At 39.6% G+C, this 22,109-nt stretch overlaps 1 protein-coding gene across 1 annotated transcript in view; it reads right to left on the bottom strand.

The window, feature by feature from the left end:
* The window catches only part of GLRA3 (glycine receptor alpha 3), a 126,312-nt gene that overhangs the window by 49,075 nt on the left and 55,128 nt on the right, over positions 1–22,109 (bottom strand). Inside the window, exon 4 of the mRNA XM_067551973.1 lies at positions 1,945–2,168. Coding sequence (XP_067408074.1) covers positions 1,945–2,168 — 224 coding nt within the window. The remainder of the gene's footprint in view (positions 1–1,944; positions 2,169–22,109) is intronic.

Genomic DNA, 22,109 nt, shown 5'->3' with positions numbered 1-22,109 from the left:
GTTCTTTTGGAATATATTCATCAAATGCAAGACTAACTCAAATTCAGATGAATACTCAACTACATGTTTACTATACGATTTTGAGTCTCTTTCATATATTGGCTTTGTTATTCCTGTTGAAATATTTTGGCAATTAAATTATGGTGGAGTAATCACTGAGATTACCCTGGCACCACAAGAATTGTGTGAACTACTTGGAATCTGCTCGGAGCACAATGGTTGGTTTTATACCTTTAGTACAATAATGTACAGACTGGCAGACCAAACCTTCTTGGGACATAAAGTGCTGGTTGAAAAATTAGCCAGGCACCCCTCCTGAGCACTTTTCCCTCACACCCAAACATAAGAACAGCATTTTGTCCAGTCTTCTAATGCATCGGTTTATATGCAGAATCTTTTCTTTATCAGATCAAAAGAACCCCCATTAGAATGCAATACCCTCAAAGCATGGCAGGGGAAACACCCGGTTCAAAGGAGGCACATTTTGCTCTCAAATGTACTATCATAAAACAGAGGTGAATGTTGAAAAGTGCAGTTGATCAAAATTTTGCTGGCTTAATGTAAAATTGAATTCCTGTTACATATGACAATGGTGATAGATGTATTTTACACATAAATCTATCATACAGACTGGATTTTTCAGCACACTGATAACAGTGTAAAGTGGTGACTGGTGTAAAACTGGAGTATAATGGAAAGGAAAACCAGGCCCTAGAACTTGACTACTGAAATGCTCTATTATTGATTTCTAGTCCCAATTTGTGAAATACCACATGGGACACTGAAATTTCACCTTTCTGATTACTATTATCTTCCCCAACCTCAATTTCTACTAGTAATGGCTCATACTTTTAGAAGTGTTAGAGCTTAAACCAATGACATACATCTTATGAAAGCTTCAAAGCATAATTTAGGAGGGGAAGAGAAGCAAGGCGGTAATCATCAGAGTAACTTGATTTTTTCAATATTTGTTTTTTATGTACGAGGTAGATACAATTCTCAAAAGTTTCACAAAATGTAAAAAAGTTAATACTTCTATCTCTGATGTGCTTTCCCTTCTCAGTAACATGTGAGCAGCAATTTGAGTCCTATGTGGCTACTGATGTATTAAACAGTTCCTGGTTTCCACATTTAAGAGCAGTTACAACTATTAAGTGATGCCGAGATAACAGTGGATTTGTGGAAATGTTAAGTCTAGTATTTTCTCCACGTCCAGGTAGGCTCCAAAGAGGAGCCATCACCTAGTGTTCCTGTGTACCCCAAAAGAGGGAGCACTGAACCCCAGCAGAAAACTGGACTGAGCTATTGTGACTCTGTTCCTTCCAAAGGCACCATAGGTAAAGCTTTTTCTGAGGGGAATCTAAAGGGCTGGGAGGCAGCTGTTGGAACCTACTGTGGGTGGAAATGATTGGGGCAATAGGACTATGTGAATAGCATCACCTCTGGTCTCCTGAATATTTGTAGTCATGGGCAAATATTTAGAATGAAGGCTAGAACTTGAACTCATTGAACTTGAACCGGTCCAAACACTAATGCTCAGGAGATCTGCATTTTGTCCCTGGCTCCGTCAAAACCTTTCTGTGTGCCCTTGAGCAAATCACTTAACCTTTCTGTGCGTCAGTTCCTTATCTGTAAAATGGGGATAACAACTCTTTATTTTCTTCACATTTTGTCTTGTCTATTTAGATCATAAGCTCTAGGGCAGGGATGACTTCTTACTGTGTGCAAATAAAGTGCCCAGTATGATGGGGCCCTGACACATGTTGAGGCCTGTGGGTGTTATTGTAATACCAATTCAGCACTCAAAACTCACATTTACTTCACTGATAATTCTGCATAAATAACAATTGGAGATATCTGGTTCCAAGTTTCCCTGCCTGTTAAAAACCTGTAGCCTCACAAAGTATATAGTTAAAAAAAATATTTATTTTTTCAGAGACCTACCTGATAGAATAAAGAACATTTCCATTTTTGAAAATTCGTAACAACTTGTTGTCTGTTGTAACTTCATGAAAGTTGGCACCTTTTTCATTAGCAAAGAACAAATCGGGTTTCCAGATGGAATCCAACATGGAAGGATCTAAATCCAAAGAGTCATCTGGATATTCGCTGTATGCAAGGCGTGGATCATTCCAACTCTGACGGAGAAAGATATTCACTCGGTAATCCTAAATGAAAGACAAAACAGGTAAAGCTTTATCAAAGATAGGGGCTTTACTTTTTATTTTATTTCTTCGCTGTGTAATCCCATAACCTTCTCTGGATGACACACGATTTATGTCCATGAATGCCAGCATGATACCTTGTTTCATAGATTCCAAGGTCAGAAGGAACCATTGTGATCATCTAACCTGTCCTCCTGTATAACGCAGGCCCTAGAACTTCCCCAAAATAATTCCTAGAGCATATCCTTACTTGTGATGATTAGTAGTGATAAAATAGGTAACAGCAAAGATATGTTTCAGGACATCTGGAAAAAATCATAACCACGGCTGAGTTAAGGCAATGTGGGGCTCTAGATATGCCTCACCTCAAACTTCACCCACATAGTTCAGTTTCACCCCTGCTTGGGCTACAGCACATAAGAGCTGTCTGCTAACGTTGGGCCCAGGGGAAAGAAGCTGCCTCTTCTTATCTTTTGTAGGCACATTATTCCCCAGCTCCCTAGACCTCTTCAGGCCAGCTGGGTTCTGTCCTAGAGAAAGAAGACTCAGCATCCATCCCCACAGAGATGAAGGATAGTTCAGTGGTTAGGGCACTGATCTTGGCTTTTGGAGACCCTGGTTCGGTTCAGTTCCCTGCCCTGCTACACATTTCCTGGTAAGTTACTTAGTCTTTCTGTGCCTCAGTTCGCCATCTGTGAAATAGCAATAGTAGCACTTCTGTATCTTAGAGTTGTCATGAGCATAAATATAGATACTATGATAATATAATTACTTATGATTAACAACCAGGAGGAGGCAACAGCATCATGATAGAATGGCAGCAGGAAGAGTTACTCTCACTACACAACAACAATACTGTGTTATTGGAGGGATTCCTAAAAAGCAACAGGTGATAGTTGAGATACATGGAGCTGTTCAAATCTTTCCGGTTGTTATTGGCTTTCTGTGCTCCCTGGCAGAAATTGTTGCAGCAGGTATATTTGGGCTCTTCTTCACAACCACGAAGGCTAGAAACATTTTATTTAAATGAAAGTTAAGATTAAGATCTCATGTGACTTCAAAAACTGAGGTCATATGCCTAGACCAAGAGTGTCTATGCCTTGATTCAACATTGGTCATAACATGATGTTTTAATTTTCTTCACTACTATATTATTCAATTACTTTTAGATAAAATCAAAGACACTGCTGTCAGGTACACATAGGCAATGTACAATGCAGATATGGAAAACACAGCATTGTCGGGCTACTGCTTTAACCCCTACACAACACTATTTTCTGAAGGTTGAAGTCATAAAAGGATTTAATGCGTGACATGAATTCCACTCCATCTTTTCTGCATCCTTAATATAAAGGAAAACCAATTACTAATATAACAGAAGACACCATTTGAAATTGGGTACTGTCATTCTTTACAAAAGTGCAATGTTTTTAGTTTGATGCTGGGATTATAGTCTCCAGCTGTGGTAAAATACAAAAATGGTCTCAGTAAGCAATAAAGCACTGGTAACCAGCTCATTTTGACAGCCTTTATATGTTGAGTTGAATTGTATGCCTTTTTAATATAGCACATTTTTAATGCATTTTTACTAAGGAAGGAAGGGAGGTTAACGTTAGAAAGGAAATTAATCAAGGAAGTAAGAAAAATCCCCAGGTATTTAATTATATATTAGATCATTTAAATGGCAAAGAAAGTTGTAGGCTTATGTTTGATAATATCATTAAAACATATTGGCATAGCTTTAGATTTTGAGAGAATCCTTTTATAACATCTGAACATCTGTCCAAATTCCTAGATTAATGTTAAATAATTGTAGGTAGAGAAATTCTTGGGAATGTTCTGTAAAACATAGCATTATCAGAATATAATTCAATTTTATGTTTCCATGTACCTACCTTAATACACTGCACATTTGGGCAGTCTTAAATCATCACCTCTCTGGTAACTGTACTATCAGGAATAGATCCCTCTGAAGTCCTGTTGCAAGTCCTCAGCACTTCCAAGGATTTGACCCTCAGTTTATTTTGGAGCATATTTTAACCACAGATTTTGAGTTTTGGTTTTACTGTATCTGGTAATGGTGTTAAGGGTAGTGTTTATTTAATTAAGGGTGATAGATGCCAAAGGACCTAATTCTCCAACCCTTACTCATCTGAAGTAGTACCTTACTTGGTGAGTAGTTGTTGTTATAATTGGGAACACTTATGGAGTAAGGTGCTACTCAATGTGAATAAAAGTGGCCAAATCTGACCCATAGAGTGCTATTTAGATGCCTAAATACCTGTGAGGATCTAGGCCTTGATCACTGATGTCTTTCCTTTGATCATCAGAAACAACCCTAGAGATAAGTGTGCACTTGGACCATTCTGTCAGGACCTACTTATTTATCCTGATCAAACTTCCAGACAAAAACTGTATGTTGAAATATAAGACCAGCTGGAGGATAGAACTAATTAAAACCATTGGAAGACTAAGGAAAGTGTAGATCCTCTACTTAGTAGGGAAGGAGAGCTAATAACTGATGACATCAAGAAGACTGAAGTGTTTAATGCCAATTTTGCTTCAGTGTTCACTAAAAAAGATTAGTAGTGACCAGATACGCAATACAATTATATTAAGAAACAAGGGGAAAGGAACACAAGCCAAAATAGGAAAAGAACAGGTTAAAGAATATTTAGATAAGTTAGATGTATTCAGGTTGGCAGGGCCTAATGACATTTTGTCCTAAAGTACTTAAGAAACTAGCTGAAGCAATCTTGGAACCATTAGCAATTATTTCAGGAACTCCTAGAGGATATGTGACATCCCAGAGGACTGGAGAAGGGCAAACGTAGTACCTATCTGTAAAAGGGAGAACAAAGAGGATTTGGGCAATCAGTCGACCCTAGGTACCCGGAAAGATATTGGAACAAATTATTAAATAATCAATTTGTAAGCACTTGGAAGATACCAGGGTTATAAGGAAGAGCCAGCATGGATTTGTTAAGAACAAATGAAGCCAAACGAAGCAAATTTCCTTCTTTTCTTTCTTTGGCCTAGTGGATGGGGGGGAGCAGTAGACATGAAATATCTTGATTTTAGGAAGGCTTTTGACACAGTCCCAAAGGACATTCTCATAAACAAACTAGGGAAATGCAGTCTACATGAAATTAGAAGAGTGCACAACTAGATGAAAGGTCATTCTTGAAGACTATATTCACTGTAAAACTGGGATTGTCCCATAAGGGTCAGTCCTGGATCTGGTAATAGTCAATATTTTCATTAATGACTTGGCTAGTAGAGGGAGAGTGTATTTATAAAATTTGCAGATGATACCAGGTGGAAGGCATTGCAAACATTTTGGAGGACAGGATTAGAATTCAAAATTACCCTGATACATTGGAGAATTGGTTTGAAATCAACAAGATGAAACTGAATAAAGATAAGTGCAAAATATTTTACTTAGGAAGGAAAAAAATCAAATGCACAACTACAAAATGGGGAATAATGGGCTAGGTTGTAGTACTGCTAAAGAGGATGTGGGAGTAATAGTGGATGACAAATTGAATGACTCAACTATGTGATGCAGTCGTGAAAAAGTCAAATATCATTCTGGGGTATATTAATAGAAGCACTGTATTTAAGACACAGGAGGTAATTGTCCTGCTCTACTTGGCACTGGTAAGGTGTCGGCTGGAGTACTGTATCCAGTTGTTGGTACCACACTTTAGGAAAGATGATAAAAAGTTTAGAAAACCTGACCTCTGAGAAGAAGTTTAAAAAAAAACCTGGGTATGTTTAGTTTTGAGAAAAGAAGACTGATGGAAAACTTGAAAAGTCTTCATATATGTTACGTACTGTTATAAAGAGGACTGCAAACTACTGTTCTCCATGTCCACTGAAGGTAGGGCAAGAAGCAATGGACTTAATCTGTAGCAAGGGAGATTTATATTAGATATTAGGAACAGCTTTCTAACTATAAGGGTAGTTAAGCTTTGGAATAGGCTTCCAAGAGAGATTGTAGAATCTCCATCATTGGAGGTTTTTAAGAACATGTTGGACAAACATCTGTCAGGAATGGTCTATGTTTACTTGATCCTGCCTCTGCACAGGGGCTTGGACCTCATGATTTCCTTTCCATCCCTACATTTCTATGATTCCCAGCATGTGTTAAAAGCCTTCTATGGCAAAATCAACCGTACATCCATGTCATTAAGCATAAGGTTGGAGCAGTATGGTGTAGGATTAATCTTCACCCATTTTAATATTTGTGCTAGTTTAGGGCTAATGCCCAGCAGGTGTAGAGATGAAGGAGAGTGACAGAAGCCTCCATCTTTTGCACAGGGGCCAAAGAAAACCCTGAAAACAAAGGCAGCTTCTTACTAGTATCTCTGTGGGTGCTGTCTTCCCCGCCAAAAAATGGCAGGGTGGAAGCAGGGCTGTGGCGTTTACACCGTAAAGGATGTAGCAGGCTTCTTACTCTAAACTTAAAACTGAGCCCTTAGGGCCAGATTGTGGTCCATCCAGCATGCCTGTGTATGGGGGAAGTATGGGGGCATAAGGCATGCTCTTACTTCTCTACCCATACCATGGGGAGCTGTATGTGTGGCGAGCGATACCTCTGTGGGGCTGCCATGCTCTCCCCCCACTCCAGGCATATGAGTTTGAGTGAGCAGAAAATGGGAGGAACCTGGGCTCTGTGCCCCCAGTACATTGGCCAGTGTAGCTGTGCTAGCATGCTGTGGGGACGTACATTGTGCTATGTATACACCTGGAGCAGAAACAAAACTGGCAAGCAGATTGTGAATCTCTGAGGGACTTTAGGCAGGGCTTGTAACAAAGACATGATTTAACATTTAATATTTATTGCAAGTAAAATATGTTTGTCTACTTATTTTACCCTTCCCACTGAGGGTACAATGAGAAATAAGTGCAACTACTTGTGGAATAAGGTACTAATCAGCATGAATAAGGGTAGTGGAATTTGGCCCTAAATGTTGGTGTGTGAAGGGAAGTTGGAGGGGAGGATAAAAGTTCACTTTGGAAAGTATAAATGAAAAAAGCAAATGGTGAAAAATAATGAATCTGTTATAGACTACATTAAACTGTGCTGAATGTCAACTTGGCTCCTTAGCCATCTGAAGTTGGGATCAGATTTGTATTGGTTTAACTTACCTGGCAGTCAAAGGTTATTAAGTAGTTATCCCCTCTCAAAACTATTAATGAAGCTGTTTCATTTTCAGATATCAAAAATCATACTCTACAAAAAAGGTTATATATTTTACTAGTGCTGCATGAAGGACATACAAGTGCTCATTGTTCTGAGCTCCTAATTACATAGTGTGAGCATGAGGCTTAAATGCTTTAAACAAGTAGTATAGTTTTGTGTAAACACAGAGAGCAGAATTCAACTGCCAGCACTGATTTGTTTTTCTCTGAGGATTACTAAATAACACTCTTCTACAGTTTCTAATGTTTATAACTAAAAAAAGTTGGCAGGACTCCTTCAGTTTTCACTTGCACATAGGGGCCAATCCTGCCCCCTTTGCATAGCACAGAAAACTCAAGTGTTGAGGCGGAGAGAAAGCTAGGAGGGCTGATTTCTGTGAAGGAACAGTGGAGTCACTCTGTGGCCACCTCTAACACCCCAAGGCTGCTGTAATCCCTACAGCTCCTGTGTCCTGGTTTTGTGGTGTACAATGGCTGATAGATACAGTTGGTCCTGCTGTCCTGCCTTTCATCCCTATAGGAAAATTGTACTTGCAGTGTGTGAGAGAGGCCAGGTTCGGACTCAATCCGCCATTGCAATGGAATCTACATATTCATTAACAAATTCTTTGTTTCTGCATATTTCTTCAGTGGATGAAACAAAATTGAATGACTAGCTAAGTACTATTTGCCTACCTGTGAGTAGGTTGATGCAATTAGTGTGACTATATTAAGTTCCATTTAATAATATTCAAGGATTATCACTCTGTGTGTCACTCTAAAGCCTAAAATGTCTGTTGATTCGGTGTGAAGTGATGGAAATAGCTACAAGAATGATTGAAAATTCTTTTTGTTTAGAATATCACCAGGTTCAATCATCACTGGAATTTGCAGTCTGTTACTGTCCAATTTTTAAGTTCTCAGACATTCTGACTCTTCAAACTTCAGCCTTCAATGGCAAGGCATGTATCTATGCTATGCCAAAAGTCCTGGGCCATTGTGATATCAGAGGTAATTCAACTAATTACCACCACATACACCACAGATAATTTGCATGCAACAGTTTCATTGGTTGTAAGAGGGAGACTGCACATTTGGTGGATTATTTGGCCCAACTGCCACATCTGTGCAAAGCACAGGCAAGATTTATAGTGCTCAAACCTTTATGAGGTCTATTAACTTATGATTCACTATGCTGAGGTACACAGTGCTACCTTCTCACTGTATGGTATGCCAGAATGTTGACTGTCTCACTGGAACTTGGTGATTTATAAAAAAATGTATTAGTTCATAAAATATAATGTCTAGCTCTTTACAACCCTTTGATAAAGCACAAGCACATATGAGGCACAATATTTTCTCTTGGTTAATTGGTTGTCCTAATTCCAACTCTAAATTACTGAAATAATAGGCAGCTTTTCAAAGGTATTTTTATTTGCATCTTTTGCCTTTCAAAGGATTCAGGACAATTTATCATTGGCCATGTTTTATCACCTTCATGATAATGAAATGATTTTAGCCAGATATTTTGTTCCTCTTAAGAGTTACCCCTGCAATTAAAATTATTGTCCAGTTCTTTCAGGATAAGGCCTATTTGATCGGCATACACAGGTGAATGAATGACAGAAAAATGGGATGGGTTTTAAGTGGCAGGCCACAATTTTATTTAACACTGTTGAGAGGTGCTGTGTTCCCTGCAAACCAATCTCATACATCAGGCATTTAACTGAGTCTAGTTTGGGGGTCAGGACATCCACCATGCAATCAATAAATTGGAGCAGAGCTACCTAGGAGGTGCCCCCTTTCACTCTTATCCACACTGAATACTAGCTGCAACAAGCTGTAACAAGTTGTAACCTATCATTTAAATAAGCTCCTGTACCAAATGGCTGGAGGATAGCTAATGTGATTCCAATTTTTAAAAAAGGCTTGAGAGGTAATCCCAGCAATTACAGGCCAGTAAGCCTAACTTCGGTACCAGGCAAATTGGTTGCAACTATGGTAAAGAACAGAATTATCAGACATATAGATGAACACAATTGGTTGGGGAAGAGTAAAAATGATTTTTGTAAAGGGAAATCATGCCTCACCAATCTATTAGAATTCTTTGGGGACCTGCCAATTTAGTACAATGGGAAAAATTCTTTCCTGATCCCCAAATGGGCAATTCCTCAGAATCCCACAGAATCCTAAATAACACAGCATCAAGACTATACTAAGGGAAGAATGGGATAGCTAGCCACAGAAAGAGGCTTTTAAAACCCAGGCAGAATAAATAGGCAAGGAAAGGGCTCTGCAAGAGCCAACTGGTGAGCCTGTTCTCCCATTTGCAGCCAGTGGGAAGGAAGGAGACTCAAGGTAGGGGGGCAGCCACCACCCCCCTCCCTGTCACAAGTCCTGCATGCTCTTTTCTGCCCCTCTCAACCTCCAGGGGTACTGCATCTTTTCCCTGTGGTTTACTACTTTAGTAGGTGACTGATGTGCACAGGCACAAAAGCTGTAGATATAAACAATTTCTTTCTGGGTACCACAGCTCAGATTAGTTGATATTATTAATGACCAGTACTTTCACCCCCTTCTTCCTTCACCAGTGTTTCTGTCAGAAAAGTAAGTGCTTTCCAAGCCTACAAAAGCATCACCTTAGCAGTGAAGTAATTTGATTCCTTCTTCCACTTTAGTAGCAGGCATCAAGTGAAACATTTTAAACTATAGAAAAATTAACATTGTCCTCTCTCAAATGGCAATGACACTCTGAGTCAAATGACACTCTGATTGACATTCTGTGCAATTCTTCTAAAGCCAATGGGAATACATGAAGTGTATATCTGAGCAGAATTAAGCCCTATGGGCAATTTTTGCAGTTTTTACAACAAATTTGGTTATAATTGTAAACTCTTTATCCGGAGCTGTCAAGATATTGCCTTTTGCTAGCAGTAGATCTAGACAATCAAATGTTCTGTTTATCTACAGGACAATAATAGGGCAAGTTTCCCTGATCTGTGGGGAACTTCCTTTAGCAGTAACAGAAGTAGTTCAGTCTCCATGATCCAAGCAATTCTTGGATTTTCTGTTGAGTCTGCCAATTTGTGCAAAGTATGGTGACGAGTTTGTGATGTGGGGCGAGCAAATGTTCATTAAATGGGAATAGTGTTTAATCTCTTTAAAATGGGTTGGGCTGGATTCATATTGGTGACCTCCAAGCTAAAGGCTCTGAAGGTCATTAGCAAAGCCCTGAGGCATCCAGTCTTCCACAAGCATTAACGTTACACCTTGAAGAATAAGGCTTGCTCAAAGCACCTGTATCTGAGCAGTACAATATGGCTCATTAATTACTATCCGAAGTAATACCATTTATTAAAGTCAAAATTTTGAACATATGGCATTATTATAAAGTGATAGTAATACTTTGGTAATGCTGTGAATATACAGCATTTCTAAAGCATCACTAAAGTTATTATAATTATATACTGAGTACATCACTATGCCTGTCACTTTATACATGTAGTTACAATATTTCTGTTCACTCAAAGAAGCATTATGGTAGTTCTCTATAGTGAGGATATTGCCTTATGAAATATTATATTTGGGATCCTGACAGCTCTGAAGTGATAAGTATATAAAGGCAAATTTGCCAAATTTCATTTGCAGATCACCTGCACACACTCTTTATGGACACTCTGATCACTTGCACCAAATGATCACATTTACATGCACACAGATGGATCCCAGTATTCTACCAGCTTTAGTTTTATGTACCATTAAAATTCCAGCTAATATCTCAATCCAAACACTAAGCAGGAATTTGAACTTGCCTGATGCAAAATGAAACAAAAGTATATTTGCTTTGTTTGTGCTAGCTCACTGCAGCATTTTTACATGAGAAGCTCATGGAATTGCAAACATTACCTCTAATACTAAAGTTAATAGTGTTATGGGAAATGTACTTCACAAAAGCAATGATAACTTTGCTGTTGGTAGCTATGGGAATTGTTAGCTCAAATAAATTTAAAGATCTTGCTCAGGAAAACACTTGAGGATTTCATGCTGGTGAAGTCACCTAAAATTGCATGAAAGCAGATATATTTATGTAGATTTAATATTAAAATTTGTAACATTGGTTTTTGAACAATCCCTAGAATATTAATAAAAGACTCAGTGGGACAGATTTTTTTCCTTTCTTATACCTGTTTACTTTTGACATCCATGAATTTTGCCTAGCATGTTCAGCAGTTATGAAATATTTACTGAAATGTTTTAAATGAAAATTATTAATATTATATAAAAATCAAAATCCAGGCCTAGATTCAGGCTTCATTACAAATGCAAAATGTTTTAATTGAAAGGATCCTGTAGTTCACCGGCCTGATTGATGGTTTTCTATCAACAACATGTGAAACTTTCAACTCACATGGTCTTGAATCCAAAAACTCAAAACAAAACTTGGGTGGGTGAGAGGAGGAGTGGGGGCATGTGAGTGGAAATTGAAATGTTTCATGTGCAGGTTTGGGAACTGAAGTGAAACCAATTATACTCAGAAAATGTTCTCTATTTTAGAGCCAACATGCCATCTATAATTTTCATTTAATGACACATAATAGAGTTGAATGCTGCTCTCAGTTATATCAGTGTAAAACTGGAGAAACTTCAGTTATGGAAATGGAGTGAATCTGGATTTGTCTCAGTGTAAATGAAAGCAGAATTTGGCCCTCTACCACTGCTATATACCATCAGCCAAGGGTCATAACTCTTCCAACCTCACCCTCTCTGCCCCTATTTTTCTCTCTTTCCTTTTCTTCACATTCTTTGGGCACCATTTTGATTGGCCTTTCATTGCTGTGTGAGTATGGGAGAGGGTGTAAGAAGCCCCTGCCCACTGCACAGCTGTTGTACACCAGAGGTACTCAATTATTTTTTGTCAAGGTCCAAATTTCTTGGTCAAGGTATAGTTAAGGTCCAGACTCCAGAGAAACATTTTTTCACATCGCAATAACAATAATGATAAGTACATAAAAATTCTGCAGTCCATTCAGAAGTTTCTGGCTGTATGGATTTGGCCCACAGTCTGCCTATTAACTACCCCTGTTGTACACAATGCAGAGTTTTCACCACTGAGGAAATTATCATGAGTGTCATGAACTGGGTCCACTGGTGGCTGCGGTGCTCTCAATTTTAGGACTATTGCTTCAGCTACCTGCAGTTCCCCCATTGGCTACTAGAGGCTGCACTGTGCTGCTTGTGAAGCAGTATCTGTCTGCAGGGCAGAGTCTCAGAGCAAGTGCTTCAGAGTAGATCTGCTTTTTCCCTTTCAGCAACTGAGCTTGTAGCAAAGGCCTCACCAGCCTCACTCCCATTACACTGCAACAAAAGAGTTAACTGAGGAAGGAGTCCAGGGGCAAAATATGGGCAGGAGGAATCCGTGCAGACCAGACACCTCCCCTGCCATTAGTAGATCAGCTTCCTCTGCAAATAAGGGTGTGGAGGTCTGGACTCCATGGGAGCCTGCAAGGGGGGAGTGAGTGAGGGAACCTGGGCAATAGAGTAAGTCCTCCAGCAAGTCGCAGAGATGCCACATTTTCTGTACACTCTAGATGCAGACTGTGGTTTCCTCCTGAGTCACATTTACTGCTGGGGCAGAATGAAACAAAGCAGCCCAAGGCAGGGCAGTCGCAGGCTCAGTGCCGGCCCAAGCTACGGTCTGACCGGGCAACAGCCCGGGGTGCCTGATTGTATGGGGTGCCAAAATGATTGATTAATAATCTACGAACAATACGTTTTTACCTTCCTTTGTGGTGAGTTGCAGCTGGAGAAGGAGAAGGATCCAGATGGGCACCATGATGCCCCGAAGGCTGGGTTCATCTGTGGGGCCCCTCCCCGGGGGCTCTATCTCCACAGCCCGAGGCGGAAGAGACCGAAATACACCCGGCCGTAACTGTCTCCGGAGTGACTCAGGCTTGGTGGCCGGCTTATTAGGGATGCGCAGCAGCAGCGGAGCCAGGGGAAGGGAGTGTGAGAGGCAGAGAAACTGGAGGGAGATGATCCATCCCAGAGGTGGCCGCATCTCAGCGCTGGGTGAGGGATCCCCGTATAACAAGCCGCCCCGCCCCAGAGGCGGCTGCACAGCAGGGTGGCAAAATGGCTCCCATGATCCCTCTCCGAAATGGGCACGACTTCGATACGGTGGCACCAAAATGGCCGCCATGTCCTGAACCCGACGCAATTATAATGTCTGCCCAAAGCGCAAGAATGGCTTGGGCCAGCCCTGCGCAGGCTGCAGCTACACAGAGCAGCAGAAAGTTTTGTTACCTCATTTCTGTAGATAGTTCCTGTTCATTATAAAAGTTTTATCTTGACACAGGTCTCTGCTCATCAGTAGGATACTACATGGCACCAGCAATAGAAGGCACAAAGTGCTGGAAGACACATTGAGAAAGATAACTTTGCAATGACTGTTACAGAGCCTGTGCAGAAATAATGGAAGTGGTTGGAGATCTTTGGGTCCTTAGGAAAAAATGTTATTTATGAGGGAGAGATTTTCAGGATGAGAACACAGAATGAAGGGGAAACAATAGTGAAGTTCGTTACTGATTTAAAATTAAAAATCAGTCCTGTGAGTATAGGATATATTTAAAGAAAATAGAATATATATTCTAAGAATAATATAAAGAGTATAGAATATATTTAAAGACTCTTTCACTGAAGACCAAATTGTCCGGGTATGTAAAAATAAAAAAGCTCATGAATGGGTACCAAAGAAGATGACTCTGACACTAGAAATGGCAATATGCATATGCCAAGCAGCAGAAAAAACAGAAACACAAATAAAAAGCTGAGAGAAATGCACTGTGCTCATGTCTGTGAGTACTCTAGCTAAATCAGCAAAGGCAAAGTTCACAAAAGTTAAATTGGCCAAAGACAGAAACATGGAAAGCCAGAAACAATCCCAATGATGTGGCAACCAGCATGAGTATAGGAAATGCATATCAGGTGGGCAAATATGTCTAAACTGTAATAAACCAAACCATTATGTTAAAATGTGCAGATTAGGCAGGAAAAGGTAGGTATGAAGTGCAGAAAGGTATTCCACAAGTGAAGAGTAAGAGCAGTTCTTAAGCATAACAACAGGGGAGGTTGAAAACGCAAAAGATTAGCTAACTAAAATGTGTACATATGGCACTTATATAGCATACAAGATAGACACTGGGGAGACAAGTAAATGTAATGACAGACTGAAAAAGAGAGATGTAAGGAGCACATAAAAGTGGAAGAGTTAAAAGTGTCTGAAAGACTATAATAGAGGAACAGTTCCAGTGCAGGGATATTGCAAACTGACACTTAAAGGCAGGGGGAAATGATAAACTAAGTGTTTGTGGTAATACACAGACAAGCAAGAAGTCTTTGTCCTACATACATGTGAAGTGTGTAATCTCATTAAGAGGATGTATTCCATAGAAAGACAGAAAGATGATAAAGAACCAGATATAAAAGTATTAATAGCATTATATAAAGATGAATTTACTGAAAATGAGTGCCTCCCAGTAATACACAAGATATGGTTAAGAGAAGATACAGAATCTGTAGTATATGCTACATGAAAAGTTCTAAAAACCTTAAGACAGGAGTTAGAAAAAGAGCTGCAAAACATGACAGCAAATATTATTAGGAGAACAGAAGAACCAACAGGTTGCGTTCAATCCTAGTAACTATAGAGAAAAAAGTAGGGGGACTACAGCTGTTTATGGATCCTAAGGAGCTGACTAAAAACATAAAAAGAGACATCCACTTGCCCACTGAACTCATGTCTAAAATGGCTGGAGTCAAATTCTTCAGCAACTTAGATACACTGGCAGAATTTTGTCAGATTCCCTTGAACATTGATAGCTCAAAGATCGGCACTTTCAAAATGCCCATTCGGAAGATACTGCTTCCTAACACCACTTTTCATCATATGTTTGGCTCCAGAAGTATTTCACCATGTAATGAGCCAGATGTTAGACGGTCAGAGGGAGTGAAAGTGTACAATGACATCATAACTTGGGGCAGCACTGAACATTGAACCACACCACACTGAACATCAGGAATGACTGAGGAGAGTACTGGAGGATGCAAGAGCTAATAACTTTAAATTTAGTAAAGCCAGTGTCAATTCCCAACAATAGAAATAACATACTTGCGAGAGAGATTGATCTCAAAAAGAATCTTGCTCGATGAATCAGATTCAGGCATTACTGAATGCGGAGACCTGAAGATAAAAAGGGATTTCAAAGGTTGCTAGGCATGTTGAATTACATCAGCAAATTCATACTTAGCTATACACCAGTCACCTAAGGCATCTCCTCACAAGGGAACTGAATGGGCATAGATGCCAGAGCATGAAAGGGAGTTCAATGATTTAAAGCTCATTCTGACATCAGCTCTAGTGCTTAAATTTTTTGACTCACTGAAAGACATCAAACTCTCCCCAAATTCCTGGGAGCAGTATTGTTACATGGAACATACTGGTTGCCAGTATCATATGCACCTAGGACTATGATGACCCCAGAAAAAGATGTATGCACAAATTTTAAAAGAGAAACTAGGATTGGCATATGGTTGTACAAGATTTCATTACTTTCTCTATGGCTGTAGCTTCGAAGCTGAAAATTATCGCAAACCACTGATTGCAATGCACAAAAAGGCAATTGGAGAAGCACTACCAATGATACAGAAAATACTTTTAAAAAACAGATGAGACCCTGGAATTCCAACCTGAACATCACTTAGTAATGGCAGACTCACTCTCAAGAGCATATAATCCATCTGTCAATACACAGCTTTATGATCTGGAACAAACAGTAAATACACATGTGAACATGATAAAACTATCGTGCTATATATCTAGGGGATGGCATAGGGGATGAATTGATGATAGAAACAGATAAAGATGAGATGTTGTGATACTAAGCAATAAGTAAAGGAGGAAAGAATCAACACTTTGCATCTCAATATTCATACTGTAAAAATAAGCTACCAGTGATCTCAGGAGTGTTCTTGAAGGGAACACAGATCTTTGTTCCCTGATGAGAAGGAAAATATTGGAATGAATACATGAAAGGCATTTGTGAATGACTAAATCAAAAAGTAGAGCAAGAGAAGTTGTATTTTGGCCACAGATGAAGAGTGAAATCAAAGAAATGGTGACCAGAGATGGAACATGTCAGAAATTCAGCGATTCCTGGCAGAAAGAACCAATGAAACCACACAATTTACTTGCAATTCTATGGGACAAGGTTGGAATTGATATGTCCAGCCTGGGAAGACATGATACTTGGTTATGATGGACTTCTTTACCAATTTCCCAGAAGTAGTCACACTTGAAGATACCACAGCAACAGAAGTCAAATCTGGATTTGCACATCATGGAACTCCATGAACAGTAATAAGTGACAATGAACTACAGTTCAAGAATAGAGAATTCCTGGACTATGCTACAATATGTGACTTTCATCAGAAGACGTATAGTCCCAGATATGGAATAGCTGAATATAGCTTCACTATAGTGAAGAACTTGCCCAGAAAAGCAATGGAAGCAAGAGAAGATTCATATTATGAACTACCTAATAATGAGCTGCACTGTGGAAGGTCACATGCCTAATTCCTCTACAAAAGGTAAATAACTACTCAATGATCATATATAGAACCAAAAACAAAAGATAACTAAGGAGTCTGTGATAGTGAGGAAAAAACAGGAAAAGTACAATTGGACAAATATTACAATAAAGCAGCAAGACCTCTTCCACAGTTAAAAAATAAAGACCTGGTGAGAATTTTGCAAGACAGGCACTTGCCAGTCAAAGCTACAGGGATCAAAGAAGAGTCACCTTGCTAATACTCCATGAACACAGATAAAGGCAAAATCTTACAAACGATTTGTAAGAATTTGCTTAAGATACCTGACAATTTGGCTGAGGCAAATGGAGTGAGAGCAGACACCAAAGATTCACAAGCAGACCCTATTATTGACCATGAGACTGAACTGTCTGTTACATACAAGGACTTGCCTGAAGATGGTTTGCAGTATAGACGATTGGGACAATTGCTGAAATGCCCTCAGAGACTGATCAAGACATGTTAGGGTTGTGTTTAAGCAACCTGAAGAGTTAAGTCAGTTATTGCATGTTATAGTTTGTTAGTTTAATGTAATATTTTTAATTCAGTAAAGAGATCTAAAAGAGGGGAAGATGTTTTATAGAATAAGTCCTCTTCCTGTAAACTCTTTATGAAGTCTTTGGTTTCCTGTGACACATTTCCTTCTGGGGCAGGTAAAAAAAAAAACAAAAAACCCAAGACAGGGCAGTCACAGGCTGCAGCTATACCGAGTAATGCAAGTTTGGTAACCTTATTTCTGTACATAGTTCTTGTTCATAATACAAGGTTTATCTTGACATTAGTTTGCTTATCAGTAAGATACTGACAGAACCTGCTGAGGAGGTTGGCATGGAGGAATGAGACTAGGACATTCCAGTCTGTGCAGCGGTTGAACCAACTGGGAGAAAATGAGATGACTAGGATAATGGACTGGAATGGCCCAAAGAGAAGGTGTATGGGGGCACTACATTGTCAGTGAAAGGGAGCAGAACTGCAGGAAACTATTGGAGAGTACCTGCGGGAGGGGAAATAGGGGATGACAGAGGGCTGGACAACAGCAGCTGAGTTAGTTCACTGATCACTGCAACTCCAATTAGTCAATCCAGAGCACACAGTTTATAGACTGGGATGGGCTGGAGGGATTTAACTCATTATCCCAAGTCATACAAAAGGCAAAGGAAAGACATGTGAAAGGAGAAAGAGGATGAGTAGGAGACTCAGAGCTGTGCTTCCCCTCCATGTCTCTGGAGCTGAGAGTTGCATGTTACTGACAGTATGAGGCTGCATAGGCTATAAAGATGGTAGAAAAGAACACTATAAATATACTGCATGAGATATTTTACCTTTATCTTCGAGCCATTTGTGGGGCTGGCAAGTAGGTAGGAGCAAGCTTGCCCTATCATGTGAGATCAGAGAAGGAAAGGATGTTAATCAAAGGTTAAAAGGGGAAAATGGAGTCCATGTCAGGAGAAAAAGGGGGAGCCCATATGTTTGTGAGGCTGACTTGCTAGTTTCATGGTTGAATTCCCACCCTGACATCTTCACATGCACACATGATGGGGAGAATAGGTTCTGTGATGAGTTCAAAAATCCTGACTCACTCAAAAATGCAGTTAAAAAAACCCTCATGATGGGGGGGAGAGTGGGATGTGTTATCTCCTAATGTTTGAAACTATAGGATAGTCAATAGTGTCCCCTGTGCTCTCTAAGCCTAATGACTGTGGGAGGCTAGCACCACAGTAGCCACACAGGGGCTGGCAATGTCTCCCTAGCACACTTTCCAACATATTGGGCATATGGTAATCCCTTTCAGATAGAGTGAAGGGGCCACACTCCTCCATTCCTCAGAACGCCAGGAAGCAATGCAACTGCCCGAGGAAGTCTTTGCTTCAGTAAGGAGCAAGTATTTGAGGATTTAGCTCCCACTATCTAATACTGTAATAATATTTTAGAGACATATTGTGCTATTTGTTTAATGGGGATTTCAGTTTAAAGCTAATTGCCCAATATTGCTATGCATTATCTTTACTTTAATGATATCACAGGGTAGCACAACTGAGTACATTGTTTTCTGTGTTGTGAATAAAGCTGATAAATCAGTAATTTCAAGCCAGGAATTCAATCTCCTCCTGTTCTGTCAGCTATGTTTATGTGATAGTTTGGGAAATCTGTTTATGTAAAACTTATGAATTCTGATTGATTTTATGAACTCTTTGTATCACTGTGCCTCAGTGCCCTGAATCAGCCATTTGCTGATAGTCAATGGACCATGTCTCACCTCACGCACCCTCTCTGGAAGCTGTTACAGGATAATCAAAAAGTTGTTAATGTTGAATGACTTTGCCCTGCCAATGTAATAGATATTCCAGACACATTGGCTAACCTGCAAGAAACCATTTTTTTTCATTCTGGACTTCAGGCAGTTGGTGACCAAGCTCAGGATCACCTGATGAGGGAATTTGATCATCTGAGGGGTGGACTGCAGAGATCCCACTGCAAAGACATTGGGTAACAGACCCAGGTCTGCATCTGTGTGCGTACCTAGAAGTCTGAGGCCAGAAAGACAGTGCCTAAACTCTGACTAACTACTGCAAGCCAAGAGCATGAAAGACCCAAGAACTGGGTTCAGGAAAGCAGCCTAGTGAGTGTCTAGTGGCGGGTGGGACTCAACATCAGGGTTGTAACAGCTTATATATGGGTACAAAACTCAGCAGCGTCGTTTGCAGTAGCACTTTCCATCCTACCCAAAAGCCACATTTCTATTAAAAAATATATATTTTCAAGTTCTTCTGTCAATATTTCAGATGACATGTGGGTAGTTTATTTCTTCCATTTTTTCCTTTCCGGCATTGCTGATAGGTGTAGCTAACATTAGCTTTTTTATTTGGGGCATTCAGCTTTTTTAATTCCTGGTTTCAAATATGACCATAATTCTGACATATTGCTTTCAAGAGAATTCGCTCTCCCTCCTAACTTAAATCGCGTACTAAAAATGGATAAATTCTGCTTCTTTGTATAATCTGCTATTCCACTGTGTGCCTCAAATATCCACAAAGCTATCGTCTTCCCCTCTGTATCATCCTTTAACGGAGATGCAGAGTTGAATATATCCTGTTCCTTTTTTCTCTTTGTACTTCTTCGGCTGGATGGATACAAGAATTATATAAACTTCTTCTGTTGCTGTTGTTTCTCTTTCTTTCTAATAGAACTTTAGCTCCTAGAACATCATCTTCAGAATCCTCTGACCCTTTTAATTTTAATATAATCTGTTCAAATGAGATGATCACAATAGGCTACTTGCCAATACCCTCAGCAACTCCCTCTCTCATTTTGATGTAATATTGTGGAATTGAATGCTATAATTAAAAATAATATAGTGAATGAACACACAGAATGAAATGTAAAGCAGATGACTGGCTATTTCTTAGGAAAATGAAAGTGTTAGACCAGGACAGCAACAGAATATTTTTTTCTGTGGAGAAAAAGAACAACTAAATCTAAGCTTATCTCACAAATTTTAACTTTTTGCCAGTGTTTTCATGGTTAATCATAATTTGAGCTAATTAAAGTAATTGATTATTGTTACATTACAACAGTAACCAAGATAAAGATAAATTCTGTACCAATGCAAAGAATATTTTGTTTTTATCATCCTGGATGCAAGGGAGGTACACTGTGGGGACTGACTAGATAAAGACTGATGTAAAGAAAAATTCTTTACTACTGTACGTGAGAACCTGGTATGCCACAAAACACATTCATGGATTTAGTTCTTACTGGCTAGAATTTCTAATGATGCTACGTTGGTCTCTGAAAAATATGAAACTTGACATACTTTTTAGTGCTGCTTTGATTAGTGTAATTAGACAGGCTGCCCTGTGGCTGATTAGGCTTTGTGTATTAGCAGCCTTTCCATTTTGCATTTGTTCAGTGGCCCATACTGCACAAAGACTGTACTTCAGATAATCTAATTATTCTAAGTAAGCTGATTGAGTTTTCTTAGTTTTCCCTTACATGTGTGAAAGTTTAAAGCTGAATTCCGTCACTTCAATGGGCTTTGGATCAGGCCCTTAAAGAACAGAAACTCACTATAGAAGTATTTAAATCCAGGTGAGCCTTTTAAAGCTGTGGAATTTGCTGTTTCTTAAATAAATAAGTTTCCATCATTGAGTGAATGAGGAAGGTTTCTGATAGAGCACTACTTTGTTCATTGGATATTTTAGGAGACTGCCCTGATTGACATGGTGTTTCTATGGATCAGCTTATTGTGTAATGTTTGACTACAACCAATGGCATTTTCAGCATAGAGTGTTAACATGCTCTGAGACTGGGTATAGAGAAAAAGAGCTCATGGATTATAAGCATTTCTCCCATGTACACATCTACCTATCAAGAGAACAGTGCATGTTTGACCTGCCTGTACTAACTACAGTGGGTGCTGAGTTGATAATTTTCAGCACTAATGGTGTTTCTGCCGGGAGGATGCAGCTTTCAAAAGAACCCCAGCTCACTGCCTTGGACTGAGAGCGCAACTGTAGGTTCTCTGATATCTTTTAATTGAATGTTGGTTTCAAATAAGAATTGGCTTTACTGAAATAAATGTTTTATTCTCAGGCCCTGACTACTCACCGTATTTAACTTCCAGCTTTTATTATTTTAAAAAGACTGATTAATCCTGTGTAGCCAGACATAGATATCAGAAGAAGAGGCAGGAGTGGTGGCAGCCAAATCTTTATGGGCCTGTCTTCACTGCTAAAAATGGTGTTTTTTACCTCAGGCTAAACAAGCTGTCCTGAGGTAAATAACCTAGGTAAACTCACCAAGGCCAACCCCTAGGTGGAGGTGGGGGGCATGCATAAACTGTTTACGTTGTGGTAAAACTAAAGTGTCTTGTCTTCTCTGTGTTTTTTTTTATCTCAGGATATCTCATGTGTTAGTTAATCTGTGGTTTAAAAAAAATGCCCCTTTATGAGCAATGAAGACAAGCCCAGTGTCCTTTTTACACTGGCCAGAAGAGGCTGGCTAGTGCAGGAAGTACTGAATTACACCCGTCAGAGTAAGATATAGCTCCCATTCTGGTGTAGGGTCCACCAATGCTCCCAGAAGCATTCTGATCATCAGCTAAAATTCCTT

Source organism: Emydura macquarii, unplaced genomic scaffold (assembly GCF_026122565.2).
Source record: "Emydura macquarii macquarii isolate MOO-44397 ecotype Brisbane River unplaced genomic scaffold, CSIRO-AGI_Emac_v2 contig_1363, whole genome shotgun sequence".
Taxonomy (NCBI): domain Eukaryota; kingdom Metazoa; phylum Chordata; order Testudines; family Chelidae; genus Emydura; species Emydura macquarii.
The sequence above is the reverse complement of the archived record's forward strand: the minus strand, read 5'-3'. Positions and strand labels throughout refer to the sequence as shown.